This window comes from Nipponia nippon, unplaced genomic scaffold, assembly GCF_047370975.1.
Source record: "Nipponia nippon isolate SJK-2023a ecotype South Korea unplaced genomic scaffold, ASM4737097v1 scaffold_2, whole genome shotgun sequence".
NCBI classification, from domain to species: domain Eukaryota; kingdom Metazoa; phylum Chordata; class Aves; order Pelecaniformes; family Threskiornithidae; genus Nipponia; species Nipponia nippon.
Window position 1 is genome coordinate 12,906,643 of NW_028262336.1, and position 17,328 is coordinate 12,923,970.

General features: G+C 36.0%; 1 protein-coding gene across 4 annotated transcripts in view; it reads left to right on the forward strand.

Moving 5' to 3' along the window:
* Positions 1-17,328, forward strand: part of ZNF654 (zinc finger protein 654) — a 38,516-nt gene that overhangs the window by 13,535 nt on the left and 7,653 nt on the right. For 2 of the 4 annotated variants that reach the window (XM_087756903.1, XM_087756902.1), the window contains exons 3-7: positions 4,234-4,315; positions 6,255-6,390; positions 10,518-10,720; positions 11,491-11,630; positions 16,463-16,604. In XM_087756903.1, coding sequence (XP_087613029.1) covers positions 4,234-4,315; positions 6,255-6,390; positions 10,518-10,720; positions 11,491-11,630; positions 16,463-16,604 — 703 coding nt within the window. The remainder of the gene's footprint in view (positions 1-4,233; positions 4,316-6,254; positions 6,391-10,517; positions 10,721-11,490; positions 11,631-16,462; positions 16,605-17,328) is intronic. The other 2 variants (XM_087756904.1, XM_087756905.1) reach the window with 2 other exon arrangements.

The following is a 17,328-nucleotide window of genomic DNA, read 5'->3' on the forward strand; positions in this document are numbered from 1 at the left end:
AATAATTTATCAAATTTTTATACTGTTCTACCTCTAGTGATGCAATAAGCTAAGTATTTGTTAAGATAAATTTCTTGTAAAGTTTAAGAAATTAGTCAATTTTAAAATGGATCTTTGTTTGAGTCATCAAAATGGAAATGACTTGTTATACAGTTAACTGACTAAAAGTCATATTCAACTTAAAGAACTGCAGAATGTTGGGTCATAAATCTTGCTATAATATTGATTTTCTTGATGCATTGGTGGTGTTGCCAAATGAAGGCTGAAAGTGTCAGGGTAATGATCAGTAGATAAGTAAAAGTCCCATTTTTTTCTTGCTCTAAAAACCTACTTTTCAGGTTTCAAAACCTCAATGTTGAATGGAAGCAAAAAAAAAAAATCTTGAGGTGAGTTAGATATACTTAGCTGAGATGTAATGTACTTGATCTTCTCTCAGCAGATGGGGACAAAAACCTAAAAGCTAGCTTTATTGAGAGTTTGGTTTGAGTAAATCAGATTTGTTTGTCCAGTTGGTTAAACTGCTTTCTTGTTGAGCAGTGCTTTCAAATACAGCTCGATACCTCAGTTCAGAATTTGGTGTGGAAATGTCTCGCTTCTGCCTCATCTAGTCATCAGAAGAGGATGCTCTCCTGGTCTTCCTCACTTAGTTTACTTGGTCAGGAGGACCGGGTTGCTTATTCTTTCCACTGTTCTTGACGTATTAGTATTAATACGTAGGAGTCAAGGCTTTATTCTGTACGCTTACAGAGTATATATTATCTTTTAATTGTTGGTGAAACTTCACTAAGGAGTTTTCCTGTTTTGTGTGTGAAACTATTTGACGTGGGACTATTTATGGAATCATAAGACCACAACTTTAAAAACTAGAATGCCCAGGTATCGGAGAATGACTAGCAGTTGCATCAAAACATGGTGACCTCTGTTTTTTTTTTCACTAGTTCTTGGAAAAAAAACCTCATAAAGTTCAAACTGTGCTTTTATATACTTTTAAATATCAAAGCTTGGGAGGAAAAAAGGTAGAAATTCAGGTATTTGTTGTACGTAGGTGGTCACTTCCTGATAATCTAGAACTGAATTTGTCACTGAGTTCCTGTCACCTTTGTCTCTCTTGGTTTTTGGAGCTGGGTTTACTTACTGAGATTTTCTTCCATTCTAGAATGCCAGCTTTTTTTTCTTCTGACTCTGCTTGACTGGTGTAGTTTTGCACGTGATATCGTAAAGGGATCCCGGGACTTAGTAGTTGCAGTTACCTGGGAAACCTTGCTCAAATCTCTGTTGAAAATTTGGTGTATACGAAGACTTAGTTCTTGGAGAGCGAAAATCTACCTGACTGTATTGTCATACTTGAGTAAGATTTCCTTGGTAACCAGACAGTAAACCATTAACAGTAATGACTGTTGCATTTCCTATACTTACTAGCCTTGCTATTCATCACAAATGGAGCAGCATCTGCATTGCCATTAATATCAGGGGGTTTTGAGACTGGTGCCGGCATACTGGTGTTCTCGGGCAATCTTCTGATACCAGTAATATCAAAGTAGTGGTGTGACAAATCTAGAAGCACCATTGTTCTAAACGAATGGATGTTAATGTGGATGTGCAATGTTGCAGACTGGTTTAAGGTAACAGGGTCAAGCTGGAATTGACTATAATAATTTTAACTGAATAGAAGCTGGTGATGAGGAAATATACAGGAAGCTATCAAAATATTTTAGTCTGATAAGAGTGTGTGGCAGGTGCATTCATAGGGAAGACAACTGTAGTTTACACTTGTTCACTATTAATTTCCAGATTTTTTTTTTCAAGATCCCATTGTCTTTACATCGGTCAAAGCAAATAAAAACGGATGCATGCATCATTTGCTATAACTAGTTTTGTCTTGCTATTTAAGTTCCAGTTTGGCTGCTTTCCAGATCATGACATGACTCATGCCTGACCTTTCCTGAGAGTCAAGTATGCTGCAAAATTTTGTTTATCAACATGAAATGAGATAATGTTTTTCAGAGCAAAGTACTTATTTGGGTACTGGTTGTTTTTTCATTCCCTATTTGAGTTGAAATTCAAGGACCTAATCTGGAGAAAAATTCTGTCACTGAACATAGTAAATGTGTATTTTAAATTTTCTAGGTCTGTTTTTGGCATAGCTTATCACTGGTTAGGAAAAAAAATTACTGCAGCATAATCTAAAGGAAACCTACTTTTTTCATACTTTTGCATTATTCCCATACAAAACTTCATTTTGTTTATGTGAATATTAAGATCTTTTAATGCACTGTATTTCTGAAAATGTTACTAGGAGTAAAAATTGCCTTAAGCCTGCTCTTCAGCTTATTTTGAATTAGTTTTATTGAAAAGGAAACATCTTGTTTTGTAGGAATACTTTGGGTGTTAACTTCAAATATATTGAAGTTTGACTTCAAATTTGGGGATAACTGCAATGACTTTAATTATTCTGCAAAAGAGTTCTTTGTCCAGCTGTTCATGTAAATCTGCCTTTTGTTTTAAGAGCTGTTGGCAACAAAAGACTAAATGCTGTAGTCGGGAAAGAAATTGCCATCAGTGAGATCTTGACTCAAAAACCTGTAGGTTGGAATAGTGCTGGAACCTCTTTCAGGATTCATCTTCCACCTTCTCCCTTTCTGCCTCCTTGTTCATTTGGAAAAAATGTCTTGAATAATCTTAAAAAAAATTATTCCTATTTTCTCCTGTTATGAGACCAAAGCCTTTGCTATTCAGTCCTGTTTCTAAAACACTGAAGATGCACAGGTTTTTTTTCAGTGCTGTCTTTCCCTCTGAGAGTCACTCGGTTATCACCTGCTGCTCATGACTTTCTCAACCAGCAATTGCAGATTATGTTAGTGCAGTACTTGGTAGTTACCTTTTCCGAACAGAAATTAAATGTCTCAGAATCTTAAGGCAGAGCAATAGCAGGTGCACTGGAGCTGTCTGCAGATCCATGAGATCCAACTATTTAGTTTGTGATTGAATTGACTGAGTTGCAAGTATTGTGTGGAAGTATGCTTCTGTAAGTGAAGACCTAAATTGACTTGAGCACTGGAAAGCTACTTTTTACCAGCCTCTCTGATTCTGCTATCAGGATTGTTTTTCTCAGTCACTGTATTAAAAATAAATAAAATGCTAGACAAGTATTTTAAGATGATGGAAAACATGGAGGCCACAAGTCAGTTTGAATCTAGGCTGCTGTCGAAAGGATCAGTCCTGCCTTCTGTGTCTGCCACCTCTTTTGAGGTAACACGTGTGAGTTCATGTTGCTGCGCATAGACCTGATTTGCTTAAAAACTTGGTGGTGGTAAAACTGAAGTTTTATCAATTTGTTTGAATGCCACACAGAAGATGAATGTAGTTCCATTTGCATATTTGCACAAAAGCTCTCCCTTTGAAAATAATCTTCAAAGGCTTTTTTTGAAATATGAAATTAATAGCAAAAGGGTTTTATTTGGAAATAAGAAATTAATAGCACTTTTAAACCTGCATCTTCATAGAGAGACTCCAGTGGGTGTTATGGCAAGACAGGACGAAATGGAATAAAATGTGTTAGTAGAAAGTGCTTATCATACTTGCAAATATGAATTGTTGGGAATCTGTATTCATGTGAAGTTACTGTTCCTTGAATGTAACTCCTTATACACTGTCCACACTACAGTAATTTTATAGTTGTCCTCTTTCTTCCTCAAAACTGCTGCGTATCGGACAAATGCTTTGGCTTTTGAGGAAGGTTCAGTTTTGTAATGGTGAATGCGGAGCAGCAGCATGGAGGACCTGAGAGTTGTTGAGGGAGAAGATCAGGCAGGTACTGTCAGTCTAAATGTCCTGAATTTAGGAAGAAGGTGCAGCAGAAGGGGTTTTAAGTTGTGCTTAAGTATGATCTGTTTTATTACTGAATTGGTCTTGTTAGCTTATCTATAGCTGTATTGTATTTGTGACTTGATGCCTGATGAAAAATGTGTTTGGGTGGTGCGTGTGGAAGTCTGACTGCCAAAATCCAGTACAAAATATCAGACCAACATAAAGTTTTTGAAATATGAGTTGCATTTAGAGAGTGTGGGCATTAGCCAGACTTTTTAGAAAGACTCTGGCATGGGCACAGACCTAGAACTTATGAAAGTCCTAATTTTGTTTTTAGTGCTGTGAAAACTAACAGACTTACAGTAGTTTCATTCTTTGAATTACCATTTTTAGTTTGGTTGACTTGTCACTACTTCTGTTTTTTAGGAGTTTTTTTGAATTGCTGCTGTTCTTTGGAAAGGATGAGTTCTATGAAGATCCTTTGAAAGATATTTTAGGTTCAATCCAGGTAGTGTTGCCTACTTTCATATAAACCTTTAATATTATTTCAGTACATGTAAAGACAGTTTTTGTGGATATATAACCTGGAGGAAACATGCCATTATACTGAAAGAAGGTAGCTGCTTTGCTTACATTTATATATCCAAAGGAAAAAAGGGATATTTGAAGGGAAAGCCATTTATTCTTATATTTATCCTCAGTATTGCTATTTGAATCTACTTGGACTAAGTAAAATGTACTTCTCTTTGTTTGTAATACCAATCTTGTTAAAGACATATTTTGTGTTTCCCATATAGGAGAGGGAAGCTTTACTTGTTTACATCTAATTAGAACTTAATGTAATCCAGTGTTGCATACCAGTTCATGACATGAAACCTCAAGTTTCCTGCTGTGTTTTTAAACAGTAAATTTGAAATTGATCTTAATGAACTCTTCAGGTCAGCATAAACTTGCAGCGTTTAAAACTGTCGTACTCTTGGCTAGACTGGGACAAGGTTTTGTATGACTATATACAACTGCATAAGATAAATGATCCTGGATTTAAAAAGCTTACCTTTTTTTGCCAGATAAGTCTATTTGATCTGAACTGATTTTAAGAGTTGAGTTCGCTGCAAGGGAACACAAGCACTTGTGCCACCATGAGAGGAAACTTTGTTATAGGGAAAGAAAGGATGAAAAACAGGGTTGTTTCTTCTGTTAATGCTGATCATGGAACTGCAGTTTGAAAAATAGCTATCCCTTTGTTATTTTTGTGTTGATACCTGTTTGTTACTGCAGCTACAAATTAATGTGTCAGCACTACTTACCTTAATTATCAAACCAGCAGCAATTACATGCTTGATTAGAATTGGTGGAAGAATGGGGTCAAGGAGTGGCTTAGCAGCCTCGGGAAGGGGTAGGGTCTCTTGCGTAAGAGTAATGGGACATTTTGGCAGTCCTGCAATAAGTGCTTTTCAAAAACAGTCTATGAACAAGAAAGGATTTAGGAAAAAGTGTGATGTATAATACTTTCTCCTCTGTGCTTTTCTATTACAATTCCCAATTGCCTTGACTTTTAAACAGTGAATGTATTAAAATACATCTTTACATAATTTTCTAGATGCAGAATTTCTGAATCAATTGTGTGATCAAACTGGTAGTGAAAACGATTGTTTCAGTTACTTAACCATTTTTTACCATCAAACACATTCATCTGAATATAAAGGAAAAAAATGAGCTGAAACTAAAAGAATTTACATCAAAAACATATGTGAAGAAGTTAATTCTATGTGCGTGGAAGCCATTCTTCAGCTGCATCTTTTTGTTTCAAAATTAGATACCTTTTTCTTGTGATTAGAATTCTACTGTTGATTAACATTGTTGACACTTTTACCAGCAAATAACAAGGAGGGGGCGGAACTTGGTATATGTGAAAATCATGGGTGGCTAAAACATTCTGGATTACTTTAGGCAAGCATAATTTCTGTTATGTAGAGATTTGGAGAAAAATGGTTGCTTGAGGGCTGGTGACTCACATGGCTTAATTCAGTTTTCCCCTCGCAGAATTCAGACACCATCACTGGATTGCAAATCCAGTGTCAGCATGTCTAAATCTGTGCAGGCTAGCATGGGTGAAGACTTCTCCCACAGCGTATGCCAGTAATATCTCTAATTCAAGGAAAGGTGGTTTTGCGTTGTTATGCAAATGACAGGCTCTTGCTGTGTACCTATAGAAGACAGGAGCATTCTGGATTCCACAGTTCTGTATTATTGTTTTTAGAGAATATAAGTTTTTGCTTTAGGGCTTCGTGTAAGCCTGCTCAATAAAAGACTTCGTAGCTTGAATTGTTGACTGAGGAAGTATTCAAACATGCGTGAGTTTTCTTGTTTCTTATCTTTTAGATGGCCTAACTTTATTTTTAGACAACATTTTTTCTTCTTTTAATTGTTTTTCTTTTTACATATAGGAATGTCAAAATCTTCTAAATAGATACAGAAATATGAACCTGGAACTAGTGACTCGCATCATCCGAGATGGTGGACCATGGGAAGATCCAGTGTTACAAGCAATTCTTAAAGCAAAGCCTGTATCACAGGAATTAGGTATTTCATTTACCACATTAATTTTTTTAGAGTACTGAAAAATGTATTAAATTATGCTTTTTTTTATATTAGGGTCAGGTGTTGTGAGCTGGCATTGCACACACTTTTAACTCTTTTTCTCTAATAAAATGTACTGGTCCCTTTTTTATTTGACAGAAAACTAAATTTCTTTGCTAATAGTTAAAGTCTCTTTGTATAGTATAGAGATCAGATTATTCAGATACAAGAGGCTACTGAGCAGTTACTTATAAAATGAATTTACCAAATCCAGGTGTTTAACCCCTGAAAGAGCATGGAGAGTGACTTGACTTCAGTTAGGCTTCTGAAGTAACATGATCAGGGGAGGACCTGATGTGTATTTCTGTCTCACAGTACTCTGACTCATTTAATATTTCTTTTAAATTGTAAGTACTCAGGCCTGTGGCTTTTCTTGGTTCTGTTTACAATGAGGCCTGTGACTATACCTGATAGCTGCTTTCTGTAATGTGTATGTAATTCCTAGAGTTGGGAGTAGGAGAAAGATGTCTGTTCAGGCTGCAAAGTAAACCAGCATTTTTAACAGTGCGTGGAAACAAACATTACCAGAATGTTAATGAAAGTTCATAAGGGGAAAATACCCAATCTACAGTAAAGTCTTTACTAACATCTTATGCGACATATTTGTTAGCAGTGTTCACAGAGGACCTCTTAAAAGTTGTTTCTATTTGACAGTGATAGAAAATACTAGTTCTTCTCTAGTTACTATGGTGTAACGCATGATTCAAATTCATTACTGTGTTTACGACAATGTGTTCGTTCTGTAGAGAGAGGAAAAGGACTATAAAGTCAGAACTGCTCAGTGACCTGCCTCCTTAACCAGCGAAAGTATTTTGATAGCAAATTAACGTGATTAAGTGGGTAGCCTTTGTTGTTTGTCTCTCTTGTGAAGCAAGCACTTGAGCAACATAGTTTACCCATGATTTTTATTATATATCTCATAAACTTCTAGTCAAATACCTACAGAAACAAGATGAAAACAAAGGTTATCCTTGTTTTGTTCTGCATCGCGTGACGAACACTAGAAGTTTTGGTGGTTATGATCTGAAGTTAGGTCTCGATCTCCATCTCTCCAGCAAAGAATTAGTTTAGTCCTTTGCCTTAGTGATTCCCTTGATCATCATGAAGCCTCTACGTGATGGGTAACAGTTTGAGGATTTTTACTTAGTTTTAACCTGGCAGAGTAGGAATGAGGCTGCCTGTTGTCACTAGATGATCATTTTGTTTCCTTTTGTTGCAGGCCACATCTCCTTCCCCTCTGCTGAGGTATTCTTCCTCCTTTTATCTTCTCATATCCCCACACGCCCCCTTGACATACCTCATCTGTGACGACAAACATTTTATTTTAGATAATATCTTTTGGAAGCTTTTTCTTTCTTGTCTCACTTCCTCTAAAATCTGATGCTTGTGAAGTCTTACACAAAGCAAAGATTCTGTGCTGCTGTATAGGCTGGCAGTGTTTGGTGTATATTTTGAAACTTGGCCATGTAGTTCCCTCAGGGATCGCTATTTTAAATGAGGAAAACCGGCTATTATTGCTGAATCACCACCATTACTTGCAAAAGTCAGTTTGATAAGTATGTACTGTGTGAACTACATAATCCTGTCTTGGATTCATTAATTACGTAGAGAAGATTAGGCCAAGACAAACCTCGCTGTGTCTGTCTTTACATGAATTGTAGTATACTTTGAGATGAGGCAGCCTATTTTGAGATGGCTGGAAAGAAAGGCAGTCTTTGGGTTTAAAGAAAAATAGCAGGTTGAAACATAGGAGCAATAAACTTCTAGTAGATTAGGGAGAGTAAGGCAGCCTACTGTGAACGTGTAGAAGAGTATTGTAGACAGGTACACTCAGATGTAAGCAGGTAATTAGTTTCTAAGCTGATGGTTGGCATCTGTTGCTCTAAAGCAAAGCACCGCATGTGCTGCCTGGACATGAATAGATGATGTTTTCCCCAAGCAGTTGTTAATTTATCACAGACTTGGCTAAATGCTACCATAGCTAGCAGTTGTCTTTTGCTTGGAGGGTTAGAAGAGCTGTAAAAGCTGCCTTGGGAAAAGAGGGCATTCCACTACAGGGAGGGAGCACAATCCTGCCAGTGGTGTAGCTGGAACTCGCGGTCTGTTTAAAAACCGTGTTGGATGGTGTAGGCGACCCCCTTCTCTGGGAGCTCATGCTGTCAGAAGTGGGACTCTCATTCAAGGAGCAGAGGGGCATACTGACCTAAGAGTTCCCCACACAAAGTGGGAATGATATAACAAGTTAACCTGTGTTGTGGACTGCAATCTTCCCTCGTTTGACGGAAAAGGATGTTACTGCCAGTTGCTCTATGTGCAGCATTTTCTTAACATTAGCACATAGCAAAAGCTAAGTATTTCTGGCCTAATTTTTCCATGTGAATATTCAGTAATCTCTTGGGTAATGTTTGCATATGAAACTGATGATTGGGTTTATTATCATAAGTATGTTAATTCAAAAAAGGAGAGGTCTTTACTTGGCTTTAAGGATTGTTCTGTATGATCACTTTTTCTTGCAGTTAATGATCACTGTTAGACACTGGCTTTTCTTTCAGTCATCTTTTTTACTAAGTTTGTACCCAGAAGTGCTAATGGATAGTGGGAATAAGATGATCTCTTACGGTGGACCTTACAGTACATCTATTAACAAATCTAATCTAAAACCTTATATCACCTTGAATAATATTCCTTAAATGTTCATTAGCATATAATACCATTAGCTTGTGTAAAAATAAAGGTGCTAGAGAACTCCCATTTCTGAGCATAAGGAATGTCTTTCAAACTAGGTGTCCTTTAAAAAAAAAAAGTTTAAGTGAAAGCTTGTTATACAAGCGATCTTTTATTTTGGGAAAAAATTTTCTCTTAGCTCTTCAGACTGTGGTTTTCAGTAACCACTTCTATTTTTTCCATCATTTTAAGTGTCACTTTAAGTTGCTTGTAACTTTCTTAATACAGGTTTCTTTTAAGGTATAACCTTACCATGCTCACTTCTAGCCTTCATTGACTTTAAATTGACAATATTTTTTTTTTCTTAAAATATAAAACACTGTACAGTACTACAGGGTATGCACTAGAAACTGGGGGATTTTAACTCTTTATTTTGAGGTAGCTGTTGAGAATACAAGAGGAAGATCAGGCCATATTTTCCGATACATCACATAAATGTTAACACACTACTAACACCTCAGAGTGTGCGTTTACTTGACAAGATGCAAACAATTCTCAAAATAAAAGCAGCATTATTGCATTTTGTACCCTTGAGTGATATTTTAACTTTTACTCTGAAGAGATACTAGAATCTGTGTGATTTTTTTTTTTTTATAATAGAGGTCTAAAGCCTGTCTTCTATTTATTTCAGAATTTCCCAGTTACTTAAATGTTAAGTACTTTGAGTATCTCTGTTGAAACAATTTCATTCAAATGTTAGCTTTAAGATTAGCTTTTAGATCTGAAAAACGCATTTCCAGAAATCAGGGCCTAGAATTTAAAGGTATTTAGGGATTTAGAATTGTGCCCAGTAGCACTTTTAGAGAAAGCAAAAGTATATTTTTCCATTTCTTCAAGCAAAACCAAGGTGTTCAAAGCTACTTAAAGCAACAGCATGTGAATTCTAGCTAACTTTTTCACCACTCTGAGCTCTTCCATTTTAATGGGTCATGAGTATCCTGAGTTGTTTTAAATATTTGTAATTATAGCGTTGGAAGTGTTGTTGATCCTATACTTCTGACAATCACTCAGATTCCACTGCTGAGAAAGGAGGGAATTTTCTTTCTCGAAAATGTTCATATCTGCTTCTATATAGTGTATATTTTACTAATCCTTTGCAGCACCTTGTGTTGATCTGTTAGAAACAAAAAACTGAATTAGATTACTGGTGTAAGAAAAACAACAATTTCTGTTTCTAAGCAGAAGGACAGATTCTTGATGGTATTTAATATATGATAGCTTCTTTAGCAGAGCCTTTTTTATATTATTTGTTGACATTGCACTATTAAAAACAACATTACATTTAAATATATTTGTTGTTTGGACTTCATATTCTAATTGCCTTTAAATCTTTCTTTTCTGTACAGTTAACAAATATTTAAGCTCTGAAAATCCACTGTTCTTTGAACTACGTGCCAGATACCTTATTGCCTGTGAACGCATCCCTGAGGCAATGGCTCTTATCAAATCTTGCATAAATCATCCAGATATCAGTAAAGATCTGTATTTCCATCAAGCTCTTTTCACCTGTCTTTATATGTCACCATTAGAAGATCAGCTATTCCAGGAGGTATTGTTTGTCAGTATACCTTTTTTTAATGAAGTGGTACATTGTACTTACTGTATACAAGTTGTCAAGGGGAGCATATGGAACTCTGTTTTTGTAGAACGAAATGTCATAAAATCAGGCAACTACACTGATGTTGCTTAACTTAGTGCTGGCTTAAGCTTTGAAAAGTTAAATGTTAAGCGCCTACAAATCTTGTTGACCTAAATGCAATTTTTTGGTCAAGTTTACTTGTAGATATATTCCCTAAATAACTTGAGTCGTTAATATTTTGTAACTTCAGTGTATTGACTATTTTACTATTGACTATTATTCTAGCAAAAGCACTTGAGCCTAATTGATGTCAGTCCAGCGTTTTGTACATTATATAGTTTTGTGAGCCTTGAAGTTTTTTTAATGGTGCCCCAGTATGTAAAATGACACTGTAGCTGAATGTGGCCCTACTTTTACCACTGATAGCCCTTACTAGATAACAATGCTTTTCTTAACCTTGTTTTAGGAACAAGGTACCATTGTGCAAAAAGAGTGCTTTTGTGTAGTCTTTTAATTTCTCAGACAATTATTCTGATTGTCATTGCTCTAAGAAATATGAAAGAGTTCTAAATATCTCCAAGATATCTATTTACAGACCTACACAAAAGCTGTTCCAGAGAAATCCTATGTTAAAAGCAATTCCTGAAGTTTTCAGTAGCTTCTTTAATATAGCAAGGTCTGATAGGTTTTTGTTTTATGTTAGCAAATTTATCTAAATTGATTTTATTTTAATTGTATAGCACTTGTTGAGGACTGATTGCAAGAGTGGAATTGAGATCATCTGCAACACTGAAAAAGAAGGGAAGACTACCTTAGCCTTACAGCTATGTGAATCGTTCCTAGTCCCACAGCTTCAAAATGGGGACATGTATTGTATATGGTAAATACTTTATTTCTGGTGAAGCAGCTTAGCAGATAATAAATGCTTATTGCCAAAATGAAACTCATCTAACTTTGAGATATAGCTCAAGTTTAAAATAGCAGCTAAAAACATTCTAACATGATTTTTAAACATTCCTAGTACACCTGTTATGCCTGTTGCTTATTTACACACAATCGTGTATAGTGGTAGCCTACATAGTACATAACACTTACTAACTGTTTCAAAGTGGCAGAAGGGTGAGCCTTTACAGACTTTAGGCTGTAGATACCTATAAATATGGTATTTATCATTGGCAATGTGTAACAATATGCAGTCTGTAGACTCTCCGGCAATGCAGATATTTTGCTGTTCTGCTAGTTAAATGGCACTGCTTATAATAACCAAACTAGTATGTCATCAACGTGTCTAAAAAGAGAATATATGGTTCTGAAAATGTGCTATGAATTATGCAAACTTTTACTTCATATACAGAGCCATAACATAAATGGTGGTCCTCTAAAAAACATTTAAGAATGTTTTCATACACTCTGAATCAGCTTGATAGTTGGACATTTTTATGGCTAAGAAGTGTTTTCTAAAGAGTTGTCAAAACAAATTTCATCATTCTGAGGATTAAAAGATGGCTAAAGAAGATAATCCTTCAGTTTAGCCTGTATAATTTCTGTACCTAAAGTAACATCTGCATTCCTTGATAAAGTATGCTTAATTTGTTTGTTTGATTACGTAGTTGAAGCAAAAAGGCTTAGTCAGCAAGGATTTGATTATTTTTTTTCAATCAATAGAAATCAACTTATTAATCTGCGTAACTAATTTTAATATGGAGTTTAGAATCTAGATAGGATTTTGCTGTTCCCAGATTTCAGGGAATTGAAAAGTAAGATGTGTCTCCTTTTTTTAATTGAGGAAGTAATGAAGGCCAGACATGATAATGCTTGGTTTGTTAATAAAATTTTTCCTTAACTATTTGATGAATAATTGATTGCATTGAATCAAAACCTTTGGAGTTATGACTGGCATACATTTATAATACAATGTATTGGCAATACCTAGAGGCATTTTCATTGTCTGTCCAGGAAAAGGTGGGCATGACTGTCCCCATAGGACAGATAAAGAAGTTCAACCAAAACGGTACATAGTTCGTGTGAGCCCAGTGACCAGCTTTGGAATGGAATCTGACTTTGCTGATTCCTGCCCCAATGCTGCATCTCCTGACTTCTTACTTATCAGGAAATTTGCAGATGTAACCTACATATGTTAGTTACATGGTTAGTGCTTTCTGGTTTGGGGATTCAGTCTTTTAAGAATTGCATTTTAAATACTGGAATTAAACCTACTTTTTATACCTTTTGCTGTAGTAACATGTTAACCTTGCTCTTACCCAGTTGATCATTAAGTTTTGTATCATCCATTTTCAAAACTGCTATTCAAAACAAGATGTCTGTCCTTATGTTCTGGCAAAGTGGATGTCAAAAATGAAATTCAGAAAAGACCAAAGTACTGTTTGGTATCTGTTTATCAAGGAAACCATTTTGGCATTTCTTAGTATTTTAATCTTCTGTTCGGAATATAGAACTTGAGGATCTTTGAAAGAGTTCAGAGCAGTTATGTTTGTGCAGCTAGAACAGCTGTTTCATTTTTTACAGATGCTGAGCCTTAACAATTGTGTACCCAACAAGAGAAATCTGCATGATGCTTAATAGATAATGTAATAGATAATGTAATCTGGAACAAAGCTTGTGAAGGCATGACTATACTGTAATTCAAATTTTTGAGGGAGTAGGAGCCAGATTAAATTAACCCACATCATGTATGTGAAGATTTTTGTCTTCAGCACAGCATAAATTGTCTTGCCTTGTCTGGAATTGAGGACCTTGCAGATCTAGCAGGAATCCAGCAGCAAACACTGCTAGCAAAGATTAGATATCAAAATAGATTAGAAAGCTGTAAATAGCAGATACTTGCTATCGCTTCATGCGAAGCAGCCCATATGAAATGTTCATGCTGAAACCATTAGCTCTCATCTCAAAGGATGATGGACTTTAAGCAGCTCTGTCACAAAACTCTTACTGTTTTCATTGATATTAAGAATAAATTTTAGATTCAGATGATCCGAATTATTTTTCTGAAGTGAAAGCCCACTTACAAATTAATCACAAATCAAGCTGTGCTTGGCCTTATTAGAAATATTTGTGTACAAGGTATTGGTAAAAAATCAGTCCATAAAGGATGTGATTAATGACTTTCTAGTATCAGAAAGTGATGTCTCTTCAGGAAGACAGCCAAAATTTTGATGGAACAGACATAGCAGAGCGGCTTGCCTTCTCTGCCAGGCAATTTTTAAATGCTGTTTTGGCTGTTTTCAAGTGGGTCCTATGCAGTAAATTCAGTAAGTCAAGGAATTTTTCCCACACATTCGATCAGTCTTTGACCTTTCAGTAATTTTTGTGAATTGGATAATATTTTGGAAAAGTGTGCTATCTATACCCGAGAAAAGATAGACTTTCTACTTACCAACAATAGCAAAGGTTTTGCATCTAGCTACGGTAGGGTGGGCTTAACCATTCTTTTATGTTGCTGATGGAGGCACACAATGCCTTTGGTATTTTGTAGGGGGTTAACAGGCTGGAATAGTTGGTTGACTCTGGCAAAGAGGTACGGAGTTCTGTGATCTCGTGGTAACAGTTTAAATTGCCCCAACACATGTCCATAATAGTTTAAGCACAGGCCTCAGTGTGAACTAAGTTATGCTATCCAAGAAGTAAATGTCATTAAGTGCTATACTACTATGCCATAATAATCAAGCAAATAGAAAACTACCCCTGCCTACATTATCTCAAGTTGATCATCTGTGTTGTGGTCAGTGACAGAGAAATACCACAGGTGCTGCTGACCTCAGCATTCAAGTTGGTATCCAAAGCATTTAAGTAGTTGAAATAGAGTCCAGTCAGCTCTTCAAGAATGCTTTAATCATTAATGATTATGGAAGTCAGAAATGTGCTTGAGAAGGAGAAGCCTCCATGTCTACATGGAGGAATAAGGCTAAAATACTTTTTCACATCAGGGTCTAGTCAAGTGGTGGTTCAACTGATTTAACAGCTTGCTCTTCACCCATGGAGCTGTTCCTTCTGCTTTCAGTTTTCTCTATTCCTTTTTCAGTTCTTTCCTTGTGCCAGCCGTCACACTTGTCTGAACACATGGCAAGCCATGTTAACCTCTAATCTCAGAAAAATAATTGGAGTTGTCTCAGATTCTCTGGGATTAGCGTTGAAATGGCTTGCTCTGAAATGGTATGAGACAAAGCAGAGAATAAGTTGTATTATTTAACTGCTGTGACATTTAACAGCAAAAATGTTCAGTTCTTTTGTACTTCAGGTTGAGACTTTTACTGAATTTTTATGAATGGTTTGGTGCATGAAGACACTAGTTTCAGACTTGTACATGAAGTTTGCAAAGACTTTCAAGAATTTAGATTTCCAGCCTGGTAAAGGCAGAGGTGAACAGCTTGTATCTTTAGAAAACCTGTACGACTGATTTTTTTGTGGGTAGAGCTGCTTATAGTACTCCCTTTTCACAGTTTCACCCATGTAAGCTTGATCTTTCTTTCGACTTCAGTTTTTATGGGTTCTGAATGAAAGAAAACAATCAAGCTCTCTTGTCTAACTCTTAAAATGCCAAGCAGAATTGTAGAGCTGTCCTAAATTTAAAAATGAAGTTGGTGTTTTGTCGTAGACAGTTCTGTCACTTCCCTTCATGCAGGCACTGAGCTCACTAGACAAGCTTAATCTCAAAAGGTTTGTCTGATTTGTATCTGGCGCAGACTAGACACTCTGGAAGATCAACCAAATATTTTGCCAGTAACTGGGTTTGTGTTTTCTGAGGGAGGAGGCCGGTGGAATAAACAAGTGTCTTCCTTCAGAAAATGAAAGTCGATTGGTCCCCTGTTTTCATTGTAATGTTATGGTGGGTTTTCCGCCTAGTCCTGACTATATCTACTCCTGTGTAAAATCTTTGTGCTGGCAAGTTTTCTTATAACTGAGAGTTAAGTCCAGTTGCCTTTCTGAGTCTTTGAATTAAAGTGCATAGAAATTACAGGCTGTAAATTTCAATTAGCTGTATTTTATAGACTAAACAGATTACCTGTGTAGGAGCTCTGCTGCAGAGTCTAGCAATCTATTCTTATGTTTCCTTGTATCAGTCAAATGTTATTTGACTGAAGATCATAGAGATGTATGAAGAGCTGTAGAGCCTGATACTTTGATGTAACTGCTATTGGCTAGAAAGACCAGTGATGACAGCAGTAAAAAAAGAAAATTGTGCTGTAATATGCATAACTGGAGAACATCAATATTTCCTGTCAATGGACCATATCAGAAGCTAGCTTTCTACAACGCTCCCATTTTCCACATTCAAACACTTCTTTTCGTGAAGGACTCCTCATCCTTGCACTGAAAGTAACTTAATCCCAAGAGCACACACAGAGCTTGCTGTTCAGCCTGACATTTATTGCCTGTGGTGTTAAGGGCTAGATGCTGTAGCATCTGGTTTTATTATGCAGTTCTCTGATACTAAGCTGAATACATTAATACTTTGTTGAATATTTAATTGGCTCAGTGATAGGAGATAGCCCGAATGCTTTAATAAAGTAATTAAGTTGCATTTTCCATTGTGCACATTGTATCCAGTTGTAGTGTTAATTAGATTGGTATTACACCCTCAAATATGATTGTAGTTACAGAATATGCAAATAGTTGTTCTTAGTAGCACATCATGCTTAGTGAGAAGAGTTCTAAAACTCAATCTAATCGAAATATTTTTTTCTGTACTTATAGGGACCTGATCTTCATTTGGAGTAAACTGCAGCTTAAATCTAACCCATCAAAACAAGTATTTGTCGACCAGTGCTACCAGCTTTTAAGAATTGCTACAAATGTCAGAGTAATTTTCCCTTTCATGAAAGTCATTAAGGATGAAGTAAGTTTTGTTTGTTTGTTTTACCTCACCGCCCATTCAGTTAGAGAAGTGATGTTTATATTGTGTAACAGACACTTTTTGTGGGCAGTGAAGACGGGGTAGGGAAGGACACAATATTATCTTAAAAATTTTGTCAAGTTCCAGAATGTGCTTCAATATTATGATTGCCCTTGATCTCTTGTGTGTTTTTAAGAATTTTTTTTTTTACTGAATTCTGAATTTTTCTTTCTGTCTGCAGTAAGTTCGAAGAATGCCATGCTCTATCAATAAATGGGGAAATTAATAATAAATACATGGAGTAAATGTGAAAGATGCATCTGTTGGGTTGTTTTGGTTTTGTTTTGTTTTGTTTTGTTTTTTTTTTTTTAGCCTGGCTCCTTGAGGAAATAGGACTTCTATAGTGCTACTGTATCTGCCTTTCACCCTTGTTAAGTTCTGAATCCTTTCACCAGTTCTAATCAAATCTGAAGAAGTGCTTAATGTAACATAAAGGAAAAACTAGACTAAGATAGGAGAAGATATAATTTTGCTTCAGAAAAGTGCACTGTGTTTCATGCTTCAGATGTTAGTCTGATACCGTCCCCTACAAACATCTGCAAAAGACGTAACGTGCAATGCTTTACACACAGGAGTGTGAGTTGTTTCCAAACAAATGTTTTTTATCATTAACCTGACTGAATAGAGCTCCTTCATTTTCTATGCCCTAAATGAATTACAAATTATT